The sequence below is a fragment of the Mus musculus genome, chromosome 10 (genome assembly GCF_000001635.26).
Source record: "Mus musculus strain C57BL/6J chromosome 10, GRCm38.p6 C57BL/6J".
Classification (NCBI taxonomy): Eukaryota; Metazoa; Chordata; class Mammalia; order Rodentia; family Muridae; genus Mus; species Mus musculus.
Genome location: NC_000076.6, coordinates 94,888,947 through 94,909,207, shown reverse-complemented (window position 1 = coordinate 94,909,207; position 20,261 = coordinate 94,888,947). Strand labels below are relative to the sequence as shown.

The following is a 20,261-nucleotide window of genomic DNA, read 5'->3' as shown; positions in this document are numbered from 1 at the left end:
ATCAAGGACATCTCAAAACTGCCAGCCAGAGTACTGACTGTGCTACCACGCAACGCTGATAAAATTCCAACCCCCTCCCCCCACCAAAGCAAAGCTCCTGGAAGTCTGGCTTAGTCTGTGCATATTTTTTTCCATTTTGCTTTTGGAGATACTGCAAAGCGCTCATAAATTCCCATCCCTATGCACAAAGATACTTGTAGGACTCAGAAACCCAGTGCTGTGGGCGCTGTAGTAGGCTGTAGACCTTGTACTGTGTGCTGAAGACCCAGTGCTGTGTGCTGAAGACCTGGTGCTGTGGGTTGTAGACCTTGTGCTGTGGGCTGAAGACCCGGTGCTGTGTGCTTATAAAGACACAGTGCTGTGGGCTGTAGACCACTGTGAAAGCACCAATAGTTCATAGATCTTCACTTCCTAGAAAGTAAAGACTTCCAGTCCCTAATGACTTACAGCCTGAAGACCTTAGAGACAGTTTTCAAGGGGGTGGGGAGGGTGTCAAAACGTGTCGTCTCTATATTCTTCTCTTTAGTATAATTGCAAAAGGTTCTATTGCTTAGTCAACTGTGGTAATCCTAGAACCTAGCAGGCAGAGGCAGGAGGAAGACAAAAAAAAAAAAAAGCTTGGGCTAGATAGGGAGACCCTGTCTCCAGAAAAAGACTGAAGCAAAATTCTGCTACTTGGCTGTGATTGTGCAAGTGTGATCACCCAAGAGTCCAAATGCAAGGAGAGCCCTTCCTAGACTCTAGGAAGTTATTATTAATTTTAAAAAGCCATAGAAAAAATCTATAAAGTGGTATTAATACGTGCCCACTAAACATAATCATATGCAGATATATGTACTGATGAGAAATAGGTTCACAGTATATTCATTAGAGAGCAGGTCTAATGTAATAATTATAGTATCTTATCTTTTACGTAGAGTTATGTGGGTGCTTAAATATGTTAAATTTATAGACAGTATAATTTGAAGAATGTTCTAGAGACTTGTATTCTCCTGAAGGTTCTTAGCAAGAGAACCTCCTTTGGTCCATTGTTATTAATGTCTCTACAGTATTACGGTGCTGGACAGATTCAAAGGCTCGCAAGTCTGTGCTAAGGAAACTTACTGTTCACGTTTGCTGGACCACAGCACCATTTTCTCCCATAACAGCAATAGCGAGTGCTTATGACACAAATTATTTAGTATGCTTCTGAGACTATGCTTGTAATAACCCTGTGAAGTCGATTGTCCTAGTGCCATCTTTACAGGCAAGGAAACAAGGTTAGAGAGATTACATGACACTTAATAAAATCCCTCAGAATTAGAAAGATGTTTTGTGAGTTATAAGGAAATAAATATCCACATTCTCGTTAATTCCGGCTGCGCCTGTCAGCAGCGCAGAGGACCTAAACCGAGAGGGCGCAGTGATCCTGCATGAAGTCAACCTAGCATTGAAGGATCCTCCTCAGATATGCCTTGTTTTCACCACAAACTCCTTCTAGAATTCTCCACTTCTCTACTTATACTTCCCAGCATGCACAGCATCCCAGGATAATGAGTTGTACAAGTTTTCTTACTACCTGCTATGTGATTTTTGCCTTCAGGAAATGTGCTAGGCACCACTCGGGTACTCCAAACTTACCTCTGCCTCGGCTCACTTCCAAGATCAGCCCAGCACCATTGACTAACTAATGGAAAGTGGGAAAGAAATTATCTTAACCCCCCCGCCCCCTTTGTAGTGCTGGGAATAGAACCCAGCACCTCGAGCTACACAAGGGCTTGGCTACTAAACTACCCTGTCAGCCCTGTCTCCTCTGGTTTCTTTCATTTGCAACCCCAATGGAATGGGTGTGAGTCATCAAGCCAGGAGCTGAAGTGATGGCGATACCCTAATACCACTTCATTTCCGCATCTCTTGCCGGACTCATGCTGATCATTCTGGGGCAGAGTCATCACGTATACCCGGATACTCATTTCCATAGCGCCACTGATTATACTGACTGTCCCTGTATGAAAACGAGGAGACCTGGCTCCGTGATCCCTATGGAAGTAATTATCCACAGATCAGAACCTGAATTTGGGAGGACTCACTTGAGAAGGCTCTAATAATATAGACTCCTAGGCTCTGCCCCCAGACCCGGGAAGGGTCTGGGCCGCAGGGGAGTCTGGGAATACAGTTCTCTCTTGGTATTTTTCTGGGGGTTGGATTCACAACGCCCTCAAAAGTTTGCATATAACCTGTACATATCCTCCCATATACATTAAATTATCTTTAGATTAGTTATGATGCCTGATAGAATGCTTGCCTATAATGCAATACAATGTTAATAGATATAAATCACCCTACTGTATCACTTAGGGAATGAGAGGATTGAAATGCACTGTGCACGTATAGGCACAGTGTTGTTTTCAAATGTGTTCGATCTGCTCTTGGTTGAATTTGCGAGTTCAGGCATCACTGGGGTGAACAGGGATAGCCTTCGGTACTTTGAGAAGTTTCCCACGCTACACCATAACCTAGAACTCGAGATCTGCCATTGGATGCTACTGTGGAGACATTCAGGGCTCAAGTTGACAAATATACTCTTTGTGCTGTATGACCCTCCCCCCAGCCCCCAGTGTTGCTTGTGATTCCATCTAATGGATGCCCTCCTCCTTTTTCAGGTGAGAAGAATTCCTGTTGCAAACTGCAGTAAACGGAAATCCTGTTCAGAGTGCTTAGCAGCGGCAGACCCCCACTGTGGCTGGTGCCTCCCGTTACAAAGGTATTTCCTGAATCTTTTCTCACCAGCTCACATTTTTTTTTTCAGAAAGTGTCATGCGGCCCAACACTTGTTGCCCTACTTTAATGATCCATTCCACGCTGTGACGAAGCAGAGCTCTCCAGGACTGCAATGTACGATGTAACCATAATTCATTCTTAAAGATGGTTCTTGCCATGTCAGTATCAAGTCATTTGACCCAGGCTACACAGGGCCACCCGGTCTGGGCCGTGACTTGAGACGGGAGAGGCTAGTGCAGGTGGGTTTGCTTTTTATTTCCTACCAAGTTAGCCAAGACTTCAGAGAGAGGCAAAAGGTTCGCCCTTGGAGACGATAAAAAGAATAGCAACGTTTGAAATTTTTCAAATGAATCCTCATCATGCCGTGTATTCTGCTCGCTCGGCGGAAGCCTTATTATTAATGGCATTGTCTTCTTGCACACCATATAGCCCTGGGCCTGATGTACAATCTCAGTCTCCAGGCAGAATCTGCCCAGCTTGGTCTTGAATTACGATGTATGCGACCCATCTAGGCTCAAGGGCGACTTGTAGCGGCTTCCTCTCCATGGCAGTTCTTAGCATCGTCGCTGGGACCAGCCTGGTTGGATTCACTGTTGCTATGGTAACCCAGTACTCCAGCTCTCGCTATAGAAGCAAGGAGGAAAGAGCCTTCACTGCAGCTCAGGCAGGAATGAGAGGGGGGAAAAAAACAAGCCACATAGCAGTGGCTGTCAGATTGGTGCTTTCTGTTTTTTAAAGGTGAACACAGATTAAAAATAAAAATAAAAAGAGCAGAGCAGGTAGGGAAAGGCGGAGGGCAGAGCGAAGGGACGGTAGGGGGAATGAAGGGCGATAGAGAAGTAAATTAGAGAGCTCCTGGGGGGGGGTGCGGGGGGGGGGGTAGGGAGCGTGAATGGAGAGGGTGATTATGATGTAAGGGAGAGGCTCGGGAAACAAACTAAAAATATGGAGATGGAATGGATTAAGAGTTCTTCATGGAGGAAGTCACAATCTTAGCTGCTGCAAGAGCTAGGACTGTGGCTGCCCTCCTCTCTGCACCCCCTTGCGGGGGCTCCTTCCCTCAGAATCTCTGGCAGACAAAAGAAACAGGGCCAAGAAAATTCTCATGAATAATTGTAATTGGGGTAGGAGCCTTTTCTTCTTGTCACATGCCCAAGAGTAGACTTGAAGAAATTAACTGATCACAGCCAGTATTATATGGTTGCTGTAGTTCTTTTTTTTTTCTTCTTTTCTTTTTTTTTAAAGATCCATTCCATTTATGTTGCATCTCTGTGTGTCTTTGGAGAGCTCTGGACAGGAGTTCATTCATGGATGGTGGTGACAGTGGTGGTGTTTAAATAGCCGTGACTACTTGTTTAACAAGCTTCAGTCAGGAGTTGGTGGGAGATGCCCAAGTTGGTAATAGAATTTTGGAGTTGGTTGTATTTTGATGGTCCTTTCAGAAGCCTTAATAGTATCCGAGCAGGGGGCAGGGGTGGTGCTAGCTGGAAAGAGATGTTCAAGAGCTGAGTGCTGAAGTACGGGAGCACTCAAGTACTAGAGCACTCAAGTACTATGATGTTTAGAAACAGAAGGGGTGGGGAAAACATGAGGAAGGATCAGAAAGGGGAGAGACAGCGTTTAAGGAAGGAGTGTGTTGCCAGGCAAGGGAAAGGGGGAAGAGAGCAACGTACTGTGCCAGCTCCTGCCAAGGAGGTCAAAGGAAAACGGATCCGTTGGACTAGGACAGGGCGATCGATGACTGTGACAGAGGCCCGTTTTTGGAAGGGTGCTGGAGCTACAAAAGGACAATGAGCAGTGAGTGGAGGAGCTCCTTGGGGGTGTTATGGGGAACGGTAGAGGAGATATGTCGCCGATTCTGAGGCAAAACGTAGACTCCAGACAGTTTAGGATTCTAAAGTTTATTTGTTTTTCATTACATTTTAATTGGGAGTGGGATAGTGCACGTTCCATAGTGTGTGTGGAGGTCAGAGGACCGCTCATGGGAGTTGCTCTCTTCTACCAGATGGACCCCAGGGACCAAACTCAGGTTGTCAAGCTTGACAGGTAAAAGCACCTGCCACGCTATCTCACCAGTCTAACTTTAGAAGGTGTTTTGTTTTGTTTTGTTTTGTTTTGTTTTGTTTTGTTTTGTTTTTGTTTTAACATACATAGAATAATGGTGTCTGGAGCTGAAGAGGTGATGGCTCAGCCCGTCTGTAAAGTGCCTGCTCTGAACGCATGAGGCTCTGAGTTTGTATCTGCAGCACCTGAAAATGTCAGCCATGCTAGTGTATGTCAGTAATCCTAGTGCTGGCGAAGCGGAGACAGGAGGATCCCCGGAAGTCCACTGGTCAGATAGTCCAGTCAAATTGATGAGCTCTTAAGTTCAATGAGAGGCCACACCCTCCCGTAAGCAAGCGCAAACAGGCGCGCGCGCGCATGTGCCCAATCACACTCCACCTACCAGCTTTTTTTGTGTGTGTTGTTGGGGAAAATTCCGGTAGGAAGGAGAGGGGTGGGGGGAAGGAGGGTGAATATTGTGGTGTGTTGTCTTTCAGCAGATGACAGAAAATATGACCTAATCACATCAGTGGGGAGGGTAGCCTCAGTCCAGGATGGGAGGGAAACAGTAGTGTGGACCCCAGAGCTCGTAGAGATAGATCAGACCTCAGGGTATGTCCATATTGCTCGGAACCTTCTTTGTGACCTTAGACCAGCAGGAGCCAGGTGTCTGTGTGAGCCCGGGGAGAGGGAGCCGTGAAATCTGAGGAAGGGAAGCAGGAAGCACACAGGAGCTCAGGTAAAGGACACACACAGAGAGAAAATAGAGTATGGTTGCCTGGCAATATTGGGGCGCACCTGAGGCCGATGATCTTGCCTTTGAAACAGAAAGCATGGGTTTGCTTTGCTCATGTAGTCTAGCTCCAGTCCCATCATGGGAAAGTACGGAGGATAGACTTCAGTTTAGCTAGAGTTTGGGGATAAGTACATCAGGGTGGGGCTATGGGATGACATTGATGTCACCTGTGTGCGGTGGAGGGAAGTAGGGACACACTGTGGATGGGAGACATGAGAGGGGGGAAAACACCACCTGGACTGTGTGGGGGTCAACGCTGAGGCGATACAGGTGTGGAGGTACCGGGAATGGTAAGGTCTACAGGACTGTTACGTCATGGCAGCGAGGGTGGAGAACAAGACTACTGTGTGAGAAACAGGGACCTCTGTGTGTCAGTCGAAGCCACCAGGAACAAGGATGGGCCCACTGGTGAAGAGTAAAGGACAAATTAGTCAAGACCTAAAACTAACTAGTAAGGTGGGTGAGTGTTGGTCCTGTAGGTTTTGTGTAAGGAGTCAGGATGGTATCTATTGCAAACATGAACTTGAACTCTGAGAGATGGTCAGAAAGAGAGGAATTATGTGGAGGAGGGCTGTCAGGCCCAGCTGGGCCACCTCTAGTAAGTTAAAGGAAGCAGCCAGCCCTCTAGAACAGTGGTCCTCAACCTTCCTAACACTGACACTCTTTAATGCAGTTCCTTGTTGTGGTAACCCCCAACCATAAAATTATTTTTGTTGCTATTTCTTTTTATTGTTTTTTTTTTTTTTCAAGACAGGGTTTCTCTGTATAGCCCTGGCTGTCCTGGAACTCACTTTATAGACCAGGCTGGCCTCAATCTCAGAAATCTGCCTGCCTCTACCTCTCAAATGCTGGGATTTAAGGTGTGCGCCACCACGCCCAGCTTTCGTTGCTGTTTCTTAACTGTAACTTTGCTGTGCGATTTGCTATTGTTATGAGTCATGACATAAATCTCTGTGATTTCCTGGTGGTCTTAGGTAACCCCTGTGAGTGGATTTTTCAACCCTAGAGAGGTTATGAACCACAGGTTGAGAACTGTCGCTTTAGAGGGACATGGGGAAGCTGTGTCCCCTGGGGGAACAGTGAGCCAGAAGGGAGTTGTTAGAGAATTGGGTGAGGACAGCAAGCCATTCTTAACAGCTCGCTGTAAGGTCTCTCTTCAATTTCCCCTGTTCATTATCTCGCTCCCCCACCCTTGCTGTACACTTTCCAGTAGGAATGATCCTTTAAAAAAAGAAAAAAAAAATCCCCACTAGACGGTGTCCTCCCTAGATTCATTGCTCCCAATTTCTCCTCTCTCAAACTCAGCCTGATCTCCTGCTTGCAGACAAGGCATTCTGTGATTTGCAGCTCCGACCTCTCTCATGACTCTCTCTCCTTGGTCTCACTGATTGTCTTTCTGATTCAAGAATATTCCTGCCCAGGGCCTTTACCTTGAATTTAAAAGTTCTCCATTTTAGCACACTCTTCCCTTCAGGAGCTCTTTATCTGCTATCCTAGAACGTATATCTATGTCCACTTAACTACCCAACATCAGAGAAGCAACCCCTACCCACTCAGCAAACATAGCGGGGTCATGGTTGACGGTCCTTGGTAGCCACGTCCCCTCACTTGGCTCCCAGTTGGCTCCGTTCTGGCCTAAGATAAAATGAAACTAAGCTTCAGATCTGTGACTCATGTTAAGCTCTCGGTACCATTCAAAATTAGGAATTCTAAAGGGGATGTTTTTGGTGTGGTGGCGAAGCATCCCACTGTGTTTATTTTAAATGTCACAGATTTATTTAGAAAAATAATTTCTTCTCTGTCTTGAGAAGGTTGAACCTTCTTGTATACGTGTCTTGAAAGTGGATTTGGGTATGGTGGGGGGCCAAGAAAATGATAATTAATTTCTTTTTTATTTGGTGTTAAGAATAGTCTCCCAGTGTAATAAGCAGATAAAAAAAAAAACCAACTAAGCAAGCACTGAGGTCTAGTATTTTACTGTGCGAACCTCAGGTTCAACCTGTGCTGCAGTTGTCTGTGGGTGGAAAGGGAATTCTTTTTTTCAAGCTGAATATATATTGGAGTTGGAAGCAGTTTCTCAGCTTCTCCCGTATTTCGAAGCCCAGCACATGTGTTCAGTTGTGGATTTCCAGAGAACTGGCAATCCCGAGCCGATGAGCCCGACAAGGTTCCAAGAGTTCATTTGCAAGTTTGCTTGGCTCACACGGGTGCCTTTCCCACAGAAACAATGTCACCAATTGAGGGTGGATTCCCAAGCCAGCCCACAAAATCCATTTCCTCTTAATTTCAACAAACATTTGTTGAATACCTACCAAGAGCCCCCATGTGGGAAGTGAGATGGCTATGTGCTGTTGAGAAAACCCAGATGTCCTTCTTGGCTGTAAGGGGTTAACAAGCAAACTAGGAGGGCAGACAGGTCTATGCCAGTGATCATTCATTCAGCCGTCCATCTGACCACTGACATGTATGAGGTACCCACGTGTTATAAGCCTGACATCCCATTCAGAGGCACAGTTCCCATCTGAATGGCTTCTCTAGTCTAATGATGGGTAAGCGTCAGTAGATTCTGAGTTTCTTTTGTTTGTTTGTTTTGTTTGTTGGTTTGGTTTGGTTTGGTTTGGTTTGGTTTGGTTTGGTTTGGTTTGGTTTTTCGAGACAGGGGTTCTCTGTATAGCCCTGGCTGTCCTGGAACTCACTTTGTAGACCAGACTGGCCTCGAACTCAGAAATCCGCCTGCCTCTGCCTCTCAAGTGCTGGGATTAAAGGCGTGCATCATCACTGCCCGGCAGATTCTCTTTCAGTGATTCTACCTAATGAGCAACTGCCTGATCCTTAGAAGTCTAACGAGCAGGTATTTCTCTACATTTATTATTTTCACTCATGGATGTGCTTGTCAGCTGTGGGAGGAGGAAGAGGTTTGTGTCGTGCTATCAGCGAAACTCAGGTCTCTTTCATGTGTCTGTCATTGTGTACCTACTCTTAAGTCAGAGAGCAGATGTAGAAGATATTGAACTAAGTTACATGATGCACTCAAAGCCTCTGCGCCCATCATGGTTATGGATATTCTACTGCTAACACAAGCTCCACAGCCAAGCTCGACATTAGTAGGGTAAGGAAATAGACCATTCTATTCCGTCCAGTCAGATGTATCATAACATGGCACGGCAAATAGCAGTAGAGATGAATCATTCTGGTACAGGAAGTTTTGGAGACTTGGGAATGTGCATCTTGTCTCTCTGGAATAAAGGAGATGAATAGGATAGGGGGCTATAAGGATAGACACAGAAGATGTAGGGTTCCATGGAGACACAGATAGGGCATCTAACTCCCATGTGAAAGGTTGGGGAAAGCTTCCTGGGGAAGAGATGATTCAGGCAAATCTGAAACATAGGCAGGTATCAGGAAGGGAAACTGGCTGAGGTAACAGGTTGGCGAAGAATACACTTAAGTTCCTGAATGTGGGTGTGGATGCGTGTATGGCATGTTTGGGGGGTGGGGATAAGAGGACATGGTCAACAGGGCAGATGAGTCGTTTAGATTTTGTTAGAAGAATCTTGTGGAGACTGAGCAACTGAGCATACAATCTGGAGCAAGATGGACTTGGGTCCTCGCTGGGAGCTGGCAGACCAGTCAGCAGGTGGTTATAGAAACTGGGGCTGGGTTAGCGCAGTAGTAGTTGGAAGCAGGTACATTGGAGAGCTATTTGGAAGCCAACACTGACGGGACTTGGTGATTAATTGAATTCCCCCTTGAGCATGGCACACTAAAAATAGGGCCATAAAATAGAAGATGAAGATGGCCACGATGGAAGATGTATTCTTTCTTCCTTGACCCAACATTGCACAAAGAAAAGAGCTGACACTCAAAGAAGCTAGATTCTCCCTGTGGCCCAGGCACTGGGTTCTAAGGAGAGCACCCGGGTCAGGTGAGGAGGACTTCTGAGAGATGGCAGAGGGGTGTATGTTCTAACTCTTACCAGCAATACATATGCAGACATCTGACTTGGGGGACCAGACAGACAGATGTGTCCTTCACTGAGCAGGGTGTAGGAGGGGCTATCTACTTGGGGTGAGCGGCAAACAGCATCGACTGCCATATTGGCACACTGGGCAAACAGCATCTACTGCCGTATTGGCACACTGAAGGGCACAGCAGGGTAGGAAGAAATAAAGTTCCTAAGGATGATTCCTATGGGCCGGGATCTGGCCTTTGTATGAGTAGCCTGTTTCTCTTCTACGCCAAAGCAGGGTTGATGGTGGTACCCATGTCTGGGGCTGCTGAGAGGTTGAAATCAGATAATATCCCTGAAACTGCAGGCAGGAGCTTGCTCCTAGGAAGTGCTATAGTGGATGTCAGTAAGGAGGCCGGGTCACCCTCAGCTTCAGTGGGAGGGTAGCCTGAAACTGGGCCTGGAAGAATGGTGTCAATTTTTCTCTGAGGGCAGAGGGTATGGGAGATTCTACAAGCTGAAGAAGAGCTGAGCCAGAGGTCTGTTTAGGGAGTGGCAGGTTGGATTTTTTTTTTTTTTTTTTTTTTTTTGTCTCTAGGATACTGGTTAGGAAGGAAGGAAGGGATAAAGGTGCTGGGAAGGATGAGGAAGTGGAAGCTCTGAGTTTAGATTTAATTAGTATGTGCTGCGAGCTCATTAAAGAGCTTTAAGCACAGGACTGTATCTTTGAAAGATTTGTGACTTGCAAAGATTATCGCGACGGCAGTCGAGAGGATGAAGTGTATCAAGGTGGGCAGCAACTATACTTACCTCCTGCAATTTGTAGAGTGAGTTTATCTTGTATCTCTTCCGGGGTCATCTGCTCGGTGGCTATTTCTTGGGCCCAGTTATAACAATGGAACCTAGACTGGGTCCTTCTCAGAAAATGGGCTATGCAGGAACAGCCATTCACACTAGTTCCTTAATAGTCTCCATGCACAGGGTAGAGACAGAGCCCCCAACATGCTAATTACAGGGTATCTGGATCCCTCTTGATTATTTGTATAAATTTAACCTCCTCCTATATTCTTCTGCACATTTTCCCCACCGTGGCAACAGTTGGAAGACATTCAGGCAACCCCTAGAAGCTGTTTTGAAATTTTCATCCACTCTTGGGCTGTTCTGCATGTGGGATTCTGAAACATCATTTCTCAGCTCAGCCTAGCGGCAAGCACCCCATGGTCCAGCTCCTGTCTGACCACTGACAGGCTGGCAGGAGCAGAGAAGGGAAACTTTGTCAACAGCCGACTGGGAGCACTTTCTAGAGCCCAGCTTGCTCTCCTCTCTTGAGGACTCTCCTCTCCCTAAGAGGCATTTCTTCAAGAACTCTGGTTTAATTGGTAGCCCTATGGGAACCCTGCCCACCACGCTGTGCAATGACAGTCCATGGGGCACAGTACCCGTGGCCATGCTCTTCCCAAGCCCCAATGAATGATCTCTGTTGCAGATGCTGAGCCCGCAGCATCCTGCTAGCCAAAGCCAGCCGAGTGAGCTTTCTCAGAGAGTCTTCCTTGGCCACAGAACTCCATGCAACTCCACCCTGTGCCTCCTGCTCATTCTTCCTGACACCCTAAGCAGTCAGGAATCAGTATGACTGTCAGCCTGCTTTTTAGAGTAGAAGACAGGTGTGGGCTCTAAGGAATACTTGGTGGCTTCAGAGAACATGAATTGTTTTTCCCCCCTGAGGTGCTGGAGGTGAGGACTCTGAAGTGGGGTTTCAGTGGACCATAATAGAGGTGGATGGTGCTTCTCCTTGATGTTGTAGAAACACCCCCATTCATTCCCCTTTCTAGCTTCTCGAGGCACCTCACATTCCTCCTCAGCTGCCCCTTCCTGCCCTTTCAAATCTTAACGATGCAGCGTCTCCAGACTCTGCTGGTTCTGTACTCCTCTCTCTGATCTTTGTGCTCACATCGGGCTGCAGAATAATGTCAACCCCTACCTTAAGATCCTTAATTTGCCCAATTTTGCAGAGTGTCCACCATGAAGGTGACATCATAGTCATGAGTACTAGGTTGTGGACATCTTTAGAAGCCATTTTTCACCAGCCTCAGATTATACCTACCTGGGTTTATGTCCAGTTCCCAAGCCACTCCATTGTCTACCATTGTAGGGAAGAGGCAAAGAGACAGGAAGGAGATGGTGTCCCTCAGAGAGGACAAAGCTGGAGGAGCAAGGGCCCGCATGGACATTACATAATAACCTGTGGACTGAGAAAGAGAACAGAACTCAGGGCCCTCTCCAGTTGCATAAACTACTCTGCACATTCATCCAACAGATACTGAACACCTACTATGTGTCCTATGTTCTCAGCTCTAGGATTTTTGGTGCTCTCATTAAGTTACCCAGAGTCTCATGCAAGTCTTTTGAGCAAGGGATTTTAGTTTCTCGGAGTTACCATAAGGGAAGTTGCCACAAAGTTGGTGGCACTTCTGCAAGACAGACATATGAACCCAAGGTGTCAATGTGGCCATGTATCCTGTGAGGCTCTAGCGCAAGATCTGCCCTCTCACGTCCCATGGTGGTTCCTGTGGCTCCTTGGCGCTATCTCCTGTGATCGCCTTCCTTGTATACATCCAAACCTCTCTCTCCTTCCTCCTAGCAAGATACCAGTCAGTGCAGACGTTAAGCCCAGGATAATCCCAACTTGAGCTCCTTAACTAATTACCCCTTTAACGACTGTATCCAAGGAAAGTAGCATTCGGAGGGTCTGGGTGGGCATGTCATCAGGGAGGAAGAGACCAGTCTCAAAATTCACAAGGAAGTTGCATAGGGGAAGGCAAGCAAGACTAAATAAACTTGAGAAAGGGAAAGAGGGACACTGAGTAGGAGTGGGGAAAGCTGGCAGTTTTAAATTGGGGGTCCTGGAAGGCCACTGTAATATTTAGCAGAATGGCCAGCAAGAAGACACTTGGAGACAGAAGATCATTACATATCTACCTTCCTTCTTTCCTTCCTTGGAGCTGAGGATATGTCCTCCCATGTGCAGATCTCAGGCTTGAAGCCTGTGCAGTGACACTTCTTTATGGTCCAGTGCAACTCTAATGACAGTGATAATGATAATGATGAGATTTGGGGCGGCCCCTCCTTCTTGTGTGAGGACCCCATTGTGCCAACTAATTGTATAGAAGCAAGTAGGGCAACTGTCTGTGGGGTGGAAGCAGTGGGGAGCAGAGAGGAATCTGCTGTTCTGGCCTTGGGGCCTTCCTGAATGACCCTGACACAGCCTGAACCTGGGCATCTGGGTTACTGTGGATGCTGGAAGGGACTCGGGAGACCTTCCCACAGTAGAATGGGGTCTTGGGACAAGCGAAGTCTCCTGGGTTCTTTATCCCCTTAATAGTTGCTGGAAGATCCATGGGCTAAGCCTATTGCACTGGCTGGTTTTATATTTCAACTTGATACAAGTTAGAGTCATCAGAGAGGAAGGAACTCCAGTTAAGGAAACGCTGCCTTGAGATCCAGCTGTAAGGCATTTTCTCAATTAGTGATCAGTGGGGGAGGACCCAGCTCATGATGGGTGGTGCCATCCCTGGGTCCTAGGTTCTATAAGAAAGCAGGTTGAGCAAGCCAGTAAGCAACACCCTCCATGGCCTCTGTATCAGCTCCTGCCTCCAGGTTACAGTCCTGCTTGAGTTTCTATCTTGGCTTCCTCTAATGATGGACTATGATCTGGAAGTGCAAAGCAAATAAGTCCTTTCCTCCCCAACTTGCTTTTGGGTCGTAGTGTTTCGCCATAGCAATAGAAACGAAGATACCTACTTGCCATAGAAGAAAAAGAAGCACACAATTGTTGAGGGGCACAGCTCCACTATTGGCCCCACAGGCAGTTGGCAGTTTTCTGTACCTTATACATAAGCCAGTTTGGTTTGTTTGGTAAAAGTTGGCCACAAGGACCTCAAGCCTCAGCATTTCAACTCCCGTACTTATCTGCACCATCTCTTTAAGTGATGCTCTAACTTCCAACAAGCCCCATTAAGAGCACCCCTTCTAGTAAATACATGTTTTAATGGAATAGAGTTTTTTTTTTTTTCCTAATGACCTATCTGTGGCAGGGCACTTTCATAAGAACGTATTGATCGGCTTTTTAAAAATTCCTCAAATGTTTCCACTTGTCTCTGTGACCTCGTGTTTGTCCTGTTCTCAGCAGCTCCTCCACATCTGAACACAGTGTTCAGATCTGCATTCTGAGCCCTGCCTGCCAGTCTTTGGTTTTGCTCTCGTACCATCTTGAAATGCTAGGCTGTTTGCATTCTGCTATTTGGAGTGTGTGCTGTTTCTGATAGTTGAGATAGGAGTTGATATGAACCTCAGAGGAAGGGCTAATAGTATTGCTCCCACCCAGTCATTGCTAGGGAAATGGGCCCTCAACACCTCTACAGTTCTTCCTAATGACATAGGGGGTGTATAAGGTAGAGGTAGAAGCCAGACCATCCTGGGCCAAGAGGCATCACTTTCTCTTCTGTCTCCATGCTGCCTAGTTTTTCTAAATACCTCCTCAACATTCTTCCATGTAAGGTCTATACCAGAATTGAAAACTGAGAACTTTTGGTACACCGCACTTGTCACTTGACGAAGAACTGCATAGAGTGAAGGCCACACATCACTTTTGTTTGAGTGTTTCGGTCTGCAAATGTGTTTTAGGTGGGCTAAACAGCTCTAAGTTTCAAGACAAAGACTGATTTTCCACAATGCCAGTTAACAGACTGACCTAATGGACAAAAATCAATAAAATGACTTAGGCAGATATCTGGAAGACATGGAGAAGAATTTAGTCCCTTTCAACTTTAATTCTCAGCCCAATTCAGATAAACTTTGCTGAACACCAGCAATGGACCAGACCCTTTTCTAGATTCTGGGGGAAACAAAGATGAACAAGGCTGTGTACCCTAGAGAATAAAAAATTAGTGTGGGGAGGAGACAGTCAATAAATACTCTTAATAGCTGATGTTTGAGACACAAGGAGATACCCAAACCCTTTTCTCCTGGGAGATGGAAGAGCTGTAAAAGTCTTGGAAGAAGCCTTGGGCTGTGCATGCCTTTGTATGTAGGAACACATTCTACGTAGTGAACCAATATAGAAAAGCTATGTGAATGGACATATGGTCAACCTTATTACTAAGACCTACCTAGTCATTAGCATTTTGTATTTGTTTAAGGTACAAGTTTTCTGACTCTGCCATGGACATTATTGCTGTCTTAGATACTGCTCTATTGCTGTAAAGAGACACTAAGACCAAGGCAACTGTTAAAAGAAAGCATTTAATTAGAAGTTTACTTACAATTTTAGGTGGTTAGACCATGATCATTATGGCAGGACACAGACAGGCATAGTGCTGGAGCAGTAGCTAAGACCTTCACATCCTGATCCCACAGGCAGCAGGCAGGAACAGTCAGTTAGACAGTTTTGGTCCGGTGTGGGCTTTTGAAACCTCAAAAAAAGCTTACCCCCCAGTGACACACCTGCTCCAACAAGGCCACACCTCTTAATCCTTCCCAAACAGTTCCACTAAGGAGCATTTAAACATAGGAGCCCATGGGAGCCATTCCCACTAAAACCATCACAGTTTCCCAGGCAAAACTGATGGGAATTGCTTCCTAATATGTGTGAGTGTGGAATTTCTAGTCCCTTAAGATAACACTCTGCAAGTGTTCAGGGTTGGCATATCATTCATCCTTGCCTTGGTAAGTCACAAAGCATGCATAATTGAGGCCCCCAGAAGGCTTGTAGCAGGGGACCTATTTAATTTCATGTGACTTCTATGTCCCAAACTTCTTGGCATGAACACTATCATCTCACTTTGAAAATCCAGTATAACCCATATTTTCCTTTATGGATATGTCCTGGGGAAACCAAGTGTCACTTGGGTACTTACGATGTTCCTACTATGGAAGACTATAAACATTTTAGAGACAGTAGAGAGAATGTGAGGGCTGTTGACAGACACCATGCTAACTACTCTCCATGTACCTTAGTATCCTTCTGTTTGTCATGGAGGTGGTAACAATGATAACCTGTTTCATGAAGGTTAATGAGTTCTTCCCACTGGTCATAGAAATAGTGGGAGAGCCATAGCAACGGGAGGGTGTTATGTTGTGTATGCCTCCATATAAAGCCTGTATTGGAAACAGTCCCTAGCATAACAGTGTTGGGAGGCAGGAGGTTCATACATATTTAGGTCTACACTCATGAATAGCCCAATGCCAGTTATAAAAGAGACTCAGGCTGCAATTCTGATTTCTTACTATTTCGTGCACATACACCTTCTCCTTCATTGCTGCCTTCTGCCATAGAATGATGAAGCAAGATGGTTCTAGCTGGATGCAAGAAACTGACCTTGGACCTCCTATGGGCCCTTGGAGTTGTGAAATAAATAAATAAATAAATAAATAAATAAATAAATTTCCTACTCATGACATTCTGTCACAGGGGCACCAAATGGTGTAAGGAAAAGGGCCCCTTGGTGACCTGTTGTATTGTCTACTGCAGTGTCGACATGGAACAGTGGATGCAAAAATGGTCTTGGAAAGCCATACTGCCTGATGCACTATCTCAATCCCTCTGTATACTAACAGCACCTTAGGAAAGCAATGCGGAGTCTTGTAAAAGCTGTTCCCCCTATCTGTTAATCAGGGACAATCATGGTAACTACTTCTTTAGTTTAGTTTAGTTTAGTTTAGTTTAGTTTGGAATAAATGAGTCAAGTCATGTGAAAAGACATCGCATGGCATATAAGACATTTTTGCCTTTTCTAAAAAAAAAAAAAAGTAGTCTATATTTCTGTGTTATTAGCATCATTCTCTCAAATAGACTGACTTGCAGACCCAGTGATGAAGAGCCAGTTGTTTTTTTTTTTTCAGCTTCCTTAGCAAGTTATTTTGGCATCCTCCCCCCCCCCCAACCCCCCTGATCCTGACTCTAGGAGCCTTTAATTCAGAGTTTGGTTTGTCACAGTGACTTCCTGTTCTCTTTCATTTAATGGAGTCTGACTCCTTCATCTTGTGGACTGGCAACTGTAATGAATGTCACCCGACTCTTGAGACCACCTGGTCCCTCCTTTGTGTGCTGTACCTTTCCTAAAGATGTACACCCCTGTTGCAAATCACTTAGCAAAGGACCTTGGGATGCTCTTGGAGCAAACCACCCCCCTCTTGAGGATGCAGTTGCCCATGTGAGAGGAGCAGAGCTGGATTGTTGGTTTGTTAAAAGTTTTCTGATACCTTATCAGTATAGGATCTTGGGGACAGGTCACACTCACCCCACGTTCAAGCCAATTACCTGATATTTAGTTATCGAATTCCTTCAGGGACTGTCTGCTCTTGGTGAACAATTAGATTAGAGGATGCTGATGAAATTCTGGTGGCAGGAAGTGGGAGTTACATTTCTGAGCTCAGAGTTTCTATTTCAAGGTTGAGTAAGTGGTAAATTTTTACTGAGGGAGTCTAGCCTAATAGAGTCAGATTCTCAAGGTCTGTCCCCGCCCCCACCCTGGCGCAGTACGTGGATGGACACTTCAACCTGCCTGGAAAACTTCAGGTTTCAGGTTTTCGGAAGCGGGCCTCCCTGTCCTTCATGTTGGCATGAAAACAATTAATAATTTAAGCCAGACCCATTTTAAAAAATAGAAATGCTATACAAATACAATAACGATAAATTTAAAAGTCGATCCAGTTGGGCACCATTCCCAGACTACCAACTGAGCAGACACACAAATAAGTAAAGAAGAGGAAAAACTGCTATATAATGCAAATGGCTGCCATCTCCTTGTTTTCTGCTGTTCTTTTATTGCAGATATATAATATCAAGGCTACATTATGGGTAAATAGGTTTTGTGGCCTAACCCAGAAAACCTAATCACAGCTTATAATATTATTTCTATGAAGGAAATATATTTTATATTATAAACAGATGGTTGGCAAGCAGTATTTGGAGCACAATCAGTTTGTAAGGCTGGGTCTACCGGGGATTTTAACCTTTAACAGAACTGGATGCTCGGATGTTGAAACCACAAGGCATCTTAGAGGACCCCGGTGAAGTGATTCTCTCCAGAATCTTCACCAAGATTTTCATCTTAAAAACTGCCTCCCCCATCTTTGTTCTTTGGTTACCTGAGACCCACTTTCCCGTCTTGGCTCAGCCTAGCCACGCTTTCTAAATTCTGTTGAGACCCCAGGAAACTGGGAGGTACTCTGAGAGGCCTTATCCTGTGCACCTTATAAAATGGTGGCCAGGGTCCTAGGAGGCTACCAGTGAGAGAGCCTGTGTGCCTCTGAACCTAGGTCATGCTAGAAGAGTGGTTCTCAACCTGTGGGTCTTGACCCCTTCGCAGGGCGAGTGACCCTTTCAAACACACATGTTTACATTAGAATTCATAACAGTAGCAAAATTAAAGTTAGGAATTAGCAACAAAAATAAAGTTTGGGGTTGTCTCAACATGAAGAGTTACATTAAGGGGTTGCAGGATCAGAAAGGTTGAGAGTCATTACAACGGAAAGAGAACTAACGGGAAATCACTCAGATAAGCACCCAGCACAGGTGCTGTTGCTGCCATGTTTGGGTTGTGGAGTTTTTCAGGTATACGATGGGCTACACAGATTTCTACTGACTTCGGAAGCAAACTCACCACATCGGAGTGGTTTCTGAGTGTCAGAGAGTGAGCTTAGCAGTGTCCGGAAGCTCCATTGGCCACTTGAGGCTGAGTAGCTTGGAACATGTTTTCTGGGTTGCAGATGGGGAGGAGGATCCATTTTCTTATATATTCGGGTGGCTGTATTAAAGTCTATTATTATTTTGAACAAATTGAGTCTATAACACATTTCTAGTAAGCTGAGAAGAGACTTCTTAAATAGTTGCATGCACTAATTGTTACCACATAAAGAGTTTTCACCTAAGGAAAGTTTTTTTTTTTTTAATTTAAATTAACTTTTTAATTCCCTTCAGGAAATTTTTTTCTTTGCAGTTGGACAGTTTTATGTTCTAACTTTCAAGTAGATTTGTATCTACTTATTGACTTGATCACGTAGGCATGAGATCTAACTAGGAATAGGAACAAAATAAAATAAAACAGTGAGTTAGAGTTTTCTAGAGGAACCAACACACACACACATGTATGTATGTATATATTTATTTATGTATGTATGAAATCAGCCTCATTGAAATAGTACAACTGCTATCTCATATCTGAGAACCTGGTAATTGCTTGGTCCTTGAGGCTGTGTGCCTCAGCAGTTAGAGTAATCCCACAATGACAGTCTCACAATGGGGAAGCTGAGAACCCAGTAGTTACCAAGTCTACAAGGCTGGGTACGCCAACAATCTTTATCTCCTGCCAAAAACTTGGAGTGTTTCTGGAGAGCCACTAGTCCCCAGTCAACAAGAGCAGCCTGGAAACACCAGCTCTAACTCTAATGTCAATGAAGGAACCAGCAGCAGCAGAGGCAGGTGAATTAATTAAAGCGGCAAGATGGAGGACCAAGTGAGCAAAATATCCATTTTAATTTGGGCTGCTACCAGGAGGCACCATCCTCTTTCGGGGTGGTTCTTCTCAGATCAAGCAGGGCAGTCAGGGCTGTCCTCCGGTGAGGCTTTTTACTCAGGTGATTCTAATTTGTGACAAGTTGCCATTAGGGCCAACCAGCACAAATAGCGATTGCTTTCAGATTGATCCTATTGTGATTTAAATATGTTCCCTGCAAAACCTGTGTTCTCCTGGAGTTGGGAGGTGGGGCCTGTTGGAGGTGGGGCCTGTTGGGAGGTGTTTATGAATGAGGGCTCTGTCATCTCCAGACAGGCTTGAGACTGTGAGTTCTGTCTCTCACTCTCGCCTTTTTCTTACCCTTCCATTATAGGGTAATGCATCAAAACATGCCCTTGCCAGGTCTGGGTCCTTCAGCCACTGACTTGTAAAACTATAAGAAAAAAAAATATATTCTTCACAAATTACTCAGTTTCTGGTATCCTGTTATAATTATACAAAATGGAATTAGCCTCATAATTGGTACTCAGTAGTAAGGCTGAGATATAATCAATACCTGACAGCGTGGGCCTGGCTGGGAACTGGTCATGGGTAGAAGCTGTAAGAGCCTGGGACATTGGGAGGGGGAAAAATCTATCGCAGTGTGCTGATTCCTTTAAAAAATATTTATTGCAGTGGTGTGAATGTACAATACTTAGATATGCTGTATATATAGTGTAACATCTGTATATTTAATCATAAAGGCAGATAATTGAAAACATTGTAAAATTAAGCACTTCAATTCTTGTTAAATATGAAACATTTGTATCTTGTAAATAAAGACATCCTTAAATTGGTTTTGGAAAAAAAATATTTATTTTTATTTTACAAATATGTTAGAGCCTGCATGTATGTAAGTATGTGTACCATGTGCATGTCTGGTGCCCACAGAGGCCAGAAGACAGAGTTGGATGCCTAGAAACTGGAGTTATAGGCAAACGTGAGCTACCCAGGGTGTGTGCTTGAATTGAACCCGGGTCCTCTGCAAGTCCAGCAACCGCCCTTAGTTGCTCAGCTATCCCTCCAGCCCACTAAGGGTCATTCTAATGTAGATGTACAGATTAGCAATGTGGAAAAAGCCTGGGACTTCCTAGAGATTACAGGCACGGTCGTGATCAGAATATTTGTAGAAATATGGAAGGTGAAGGCCTCTGACAGG

At 45.1% G+C, this 20,261-nt stretch overlaps 1 protein-coding gene across 2 annotated transcripts in view; it reads left to right on the top strand.

The window, feature by feature from the left end:
* Nucleotides 1-20,261, top strand: part of Plxnc1 (plexin C1) — a 154,150-nt gene that overhangs the window by 35,808 nt on the left and 98,081 nt on the right. For both annotated transcript variants that reach the window (NM_018797.3, XM_030245180.1), the window contains exon 4: nucleotides 2,643-2,743. In NM_018797.3, the coding sequence (NP_061267.1) occupies nucleotides 2,643-2,743 (101 nt within the window). The remainder of the gene's footprint in view (nucleotides 1-2,642; nucleotides 2,744-20,261) is intronic.